Source organism: Penaeus japonicus, unplaced genomic scaffold (genome assembly GCF_977035675.1).
Source record: "Penaeus japonicus unplaced genomic scaffold, GWHDUDI00000001_assembly GWHDUDI00000006, whole genome shotgun sequence".
NCBI lineage: Eukaryota > Metazoa > Arthropoda > Malacostraca > Decapoda > Penaeidae > Penaeus > Penaeus japonicus.
In genome coordinates this window covers 7,921,241-7,926,240 of record NW_028234408.1, presented here as the reverse complement: position 1 = coordinate 7,926,240, position 5,000 = coordinate 7,921,241, and the positions used below count along the sequence as shown (strand labels likewise).

Sequence of the window (5,000 nt, the reverse complement as noted above, 5' to 3'; positions counted from 1 at the left end):
CTCGTGGCCTCCAAACCTATGGCACTTCGGCAAAGGTGCAGGTTTTCTAGGGCCTGCAACGCTCGTCACTTGTGAGGAATTGAACTTGACGAAGGATAGAACTTGACTCATCGGCTCTCTTCTAACATGATAGAGTTTGGACTGGTTCTTTGTGTGATGACAAAATGCCAGGGTGTTCAGCAAGACCTGTGCTAAAATACATGTGGCAGAAGTTTGTTGGCCTTTTGCCAGGGTACTTGAGGTGTGGAGGCCATGGGAACCACTTGATGCTGTACCACCACTTTAATCATTATTACCAATATTGTTACTGTATTTAGTTAGCACTGACTAAAGCTAATGTAAGTGGCTAGTACATATCATAAGTAATCCATTGATACTGAAATTGTTAGTATCAATAGTGTAATGCCTTTAGCTAGACTTTCCCTTTTTTTTTATACCTAACAGTATATTTTTGTATTTTTGTCTTTATATATTCATGTACTCCATTTCTTGATGACAACATTATAAATACAATGATTTGTATGATATTGATGACTTCCTAAAGAATATATGAAATATGATAAACATTCAGGGAAAATGAGGTTAGTTTTGCACTAAAATTTGGCTTCACTTAATCAAATGTGGGATTATTTATACAAGGTACTAAAATTTTGACTCACTGTTCATTTGGTTACTAAATTTTGTGTTAATTCAAGGTATTGCATCTGCAACTTAGAGTTTTTTTGGATTTTTATTTATTTATTTATCATGTTGAACTAAAAACAAAAAACAAAAAAGTTCCATATGAGAAATACACTTCAGTTCATTGCTGCACTATAAGTAGCTTTTCAAAGTAGTATTTCTAGCTTTTTTAGTGCACATTATTTAGTTCATATGCAATAAAGTGAATAACAGTTCTTTGATTCTTTATATAAGACTTTTTGACATCCTCTGATTTTTTATTTTTTAGTATATAGGATTTCCTTTGCCTCCTTTTCAGTGTTTGGTCCGGAGTCCGACAGGGAGGGAAAGCGAGAAGGGAATTCCATTTTGCTTTTAATGGTGATATGAATTTAAAATGAGCAAGGACAACAAAGCAGAGAGGAGTTTTCCAGAGAGACTCAAAAGATGGTTCAGGCTCGACCGAGGGAACGTGACCGGAAGCCGGGAGATCAGGCTGACGGAGGAGCTGCGGGCTGAACTCGGGCCAGAATCGCTGACGTCGACTCGGATAAAGGCGATCAAAGAGCTGAATGAAGTTCTTGCCTCAAAGAAGATTGAAGAGGTTTGTTGATTTAGAGAGAGAAATGTTTTTGTACAATCCATAGTGATGTAGGTTGGTATATGTGTGGATATGTGCATATACATATTTTTGAGTGTGCAGGAGTGAGAGAGTGTGTGTGCATGTGTGTGTGTATGTGCGTGTGCATGTGCATGTGCGTGTGCATGTGCGTGTGTGTGTGTGTATGTATGTGTGTGTGTCTGCATGTGTGTGGGTCTGTGTGTGTAGGCCTGCGTGTGTGTGTGTGTCTGCATATTTGTGGGTCTGTATATATGTGTGTGTGTGTGTGTGTGTGTGTGTGTGTGTGTGTGTGTGTGTGTGTGTTTGTGTGTGTGTGTGTGTGTGTGTGTGTGTGTGTGTGTGTGTGTGTGTGTGTGTGTGTGTGTGTGTGTGTGTGTGTGTGTGTGTGTGTGTGTGTGTGTGTGTGTGTGTGTGTGTGTGTGTTTTTTTCTGTGTCTGTCTTGTTAGTAAGATAATCTTGATTATTCATTTCTATAGGAATAGTTTATATTTTAGATATTATTTATTTATGATATTAAGAAGAATCAATAGCTTTGGTAGAAAAGCTTGACTTTAATAGAAGACCTCTATCAGGAAGAATCATGCAAAAAGAGCACTGTCACAGTTCATAATATGAGGCCCATTTAGAAGTCCTGAATATTTAGTAGAGACATAACAGGTTATAAAATTTGGAAGGCCCTTGTTTGCAATGCTCAATACGGAATTTCTAAAGAAAATAATTTTTAAAAGTTTAAAGTCTGAAGGGAGGAAAGCTTGGTCACAGTGTCTTGTACATAGGGGCACTCCCCCCTCCCTCTTTAAAAAGTTAATTATTCAAAGACAAAATCTAAAATATTCACGAATGTAGTAGATGATGATCAGATAAGATTAGATAAGATGAGTCAGCACTCATAGCTGGCAGAGGCCAGGCCGCCTTGAGCATATAGCCCGGGCGAAGCGAAGTCTTCGCATATCTGTCTGAACTGAACTGTAGTAGCTACAACCTCTTCCCGTATTATCACCTTATGACTGTAGGGGATGTTGAAGGTCATAGATTTATATGGTGACTCTATTAACAAGTTTAAAAAAGACTATTGTAGTAATATGCAACTTTTCTTTTATTTCAGAATGGGATAGAGAAATTATGGCTTCTAGTGCAAGATCTCCTTTCCCTAACCAGTCCAACAGAGCAGCGTCATACAACATTGCAGATGCTGACGACGCTAACTGCTGCTCATGACAGAATAGGAGCTATGCGCCATGTGTTCTATAATTACATTTCAGAGAATTATCAGCATGAAGATACAAAGCCAATGTATGACAGTTTCTGTTTTATTCTTTGCTGTAATTTCCTGCTTGTCATGTTTTGATCCATTGACGGAGGAGAAATGTTCTGTCCACTGTAGTTTTGTATTATTATTGATATTATATATTTGGCTCCACAAGGGGCTGCTCATCAAGGAGTCAAATGCTAGGCCTACCTGACCTTACTTATTTGTCTCATTCCTGGAATTTTTTTTATACTATTACTAATTTTATTGATGGTGTTGTTGTTATTATTATTATCATCATCATCATCATCATCATCATCATCATCATCATCATCATCATCATCATCATCATCATCATCATCATCATCATCATCATCATCATCATCATCAACATGATTATTATCATTCTAGTTATTAAATCAGTGTAAATGAGAATAGTAGTAGTTATGAAACAAAAACTTTTTCCCAAAAAATCAAGGAATGGGTTGCAAAGTTCAGGTCAGGTAGACCTCGTAATAGTGCTTGTGGAACCATCTATGTGTAAAAAAGAAAAAAAAAAGAAAAGAATAAATAAAACAAAACTAGTAGACAGCGATGTATGCATGCACTCCTACCTTCAGCAGGTTAAAGGCTCATTTATTGTTTGTACTAGTTTTGTCTGAATAGAATAACAGTAGATGCTACTATGGATTACAGGGCTTAACTGAGGCATTAGTGCTGTTGATTGAACCTTTTACCATTATAAATGATTTCATATATTTGCATTTGGATTTCTGTGTAAACAATATTCATACTTAGTCTCAGATATACAATGGAATAAGTAGTTTCTGACTAAAATACCTCTTTTGCAGGTTCGATTTCTTCCGTGAAGTGATAGCAGATGGGAAGCAGTTAGAGTATATAGAGGAGTTTGTAGGACCATTCCTATTAGAGTGGTTACCGGGTTTGTTAGCATCACCACAAGCCGCAGATGCTCTCAGTCTCTTGGTCAATCTAGTCAAGTTTAATGCAGCGTATCTTGATGAACCTGTCGTCACCGGATACGTCAAGTGAGTCGCACTTCCTGATAATTCTTGGATACAATTTTTACCCCTCACACTATTCACATTTTAGAATGGAGTAATATCCACCTCTTTCACTACCAAGTGATGTTATTAAGATATTCAATCATATTATATTGACTGTATGTGCATAAATTTCCTTTTTTGCATATATGCACACTAGTACGCAATCTTGCAAATCTGAAAGAGGAGACAATAGATAAATAATAAGACAAAATAGATAAAAAGACAAAAGAATGCCATAACACCTTGCTGCATTTCCCAGGCAAGTTGTTGTTCAGTTGCACCGGGCCAATGGCGAGACCGAAGCCTTGCAATGTCTGCGTGTCTTAGATGCAGTGTTGGCCTACAGTTATCTTCCTTCTCCTGCTCTTCCTACCTTCATCATTGCCCTCACCAGAGCTGTTAATGTTCCCCAGTTGACGGCAGAAACTTGGAAGGTAAAGATGAATTCATTTTTTTATTATTGTTAGTGTTGTGAAAGATGGATTAATTTTTTTATTATTGTTAGTGTTGTGAAAGATGGATTAATTTTTTTATTATTGTTAGTGTTGTGAAAGATGGATTAATTTTTTGATTATTGTTAGTGTTGTTAGTTTTATTTTCTTTATAGATTTGTGGTAGTATTTTTTATTGTTTTGACTCATTAGCATTGTTTATTATTATTATTGCTCTTGTTATTATTTTGTGCATTTTAATTTATTTTTGAAAGATTTCTTTGTATATATATTTTTTTTACTCTAATCTGTTTTTTTTTTTTTTTTTCTTCTTTTTTTTTTTATTGAACTGATAGAAAAAGCTAACTGCTGAAGGTATTCTTATATTTGCTGTTGATGTTATTATTAGCTTAGTTGTTTGTTTTTGGATAATACAGGGATGATCAGCTTTGTAAGTTATTTGCAGTTAAAAGGAGATGAAAGTATGCTGGTAATAGATTTTCAGTCTATTTTCTTGTTATGTAAGATATTTAGTTTTAGTTATATCTTGATATGAATATGGTGGTTAACTATACATTTATGTTATTAGCCTATTTGGACTCATACCTTCTGAAATGATTGATATGCAATAAACATACCAGTTTTGTTCTGCAATATGTATAGGTTATATGCTGTTTGAAATTCTTGACCATATCTGTTGTGCATCAGGTTTTGCAATGTATGAAAAATATATATTTTTTAAAATTCCATAGGTAATACTTTTGCATCTTTTCTTTTCTTCAATATGGATTAAGTTTCAAGTTTGACTTTGATTGAATTTTCAAGCTTAAACTATTGGTGTAATCTTGTTTAAGTAAATTAGGTTTGAAAATATAATCATATCCATTACTGTGTCAATGACAATATTTAGCAAGCATGGGTGACTCTGTTTACTATTAGTAATGTTGTAACTTGCTACAGAAATTGCAGA

The 5,000-nt window shown here is 35.2% G+C and overlaps 1 protein-coding gene across 11 annotated transcripts in view; it reads left to right on the top strand.

The window, feature by feature from the left end:
* Nucleotides 1–5,000, top strand: part of gig (TSC complex subunit tuberin) — a 35,524-nt gene that overhangs the window by 1,109 nt on the left and 29,415 nt on the right. For 10 of the 11 annotated variants that reach the window (XM_086537632.1, XM_043038292.2, XM_043038290.2 and 7 more), the window contains exons 2-5: nucleotides 980–1,264; nucleotides 2,389–2,576; nucleotides 3,384–3,581; nucleotides 3,859–4,033. In XM_086537632.1, coding sequence (XP_086393758.1) covers nucleotides 1,058–1,264; nucleotides 2,389–2,576; nucleotides 3,384–3,581; nucleotides 3,859–4,033 — 768 coding nt within the window. In that variant the 5' untranslated portion in view covers nucleotides 980–1,057. Of the gene's footprint in view, nucleotides 1–979; nucleotides 1,265–2,201; nucleotides 2,293–2,388; nucleotides 2,577–3,383; nucleotides 3,582–3,858; nucleotides 4,034–5,000 lie in introns of those variants that run through there. The other variant, XM_043038293.2, reaches the window with a different exon arrangement.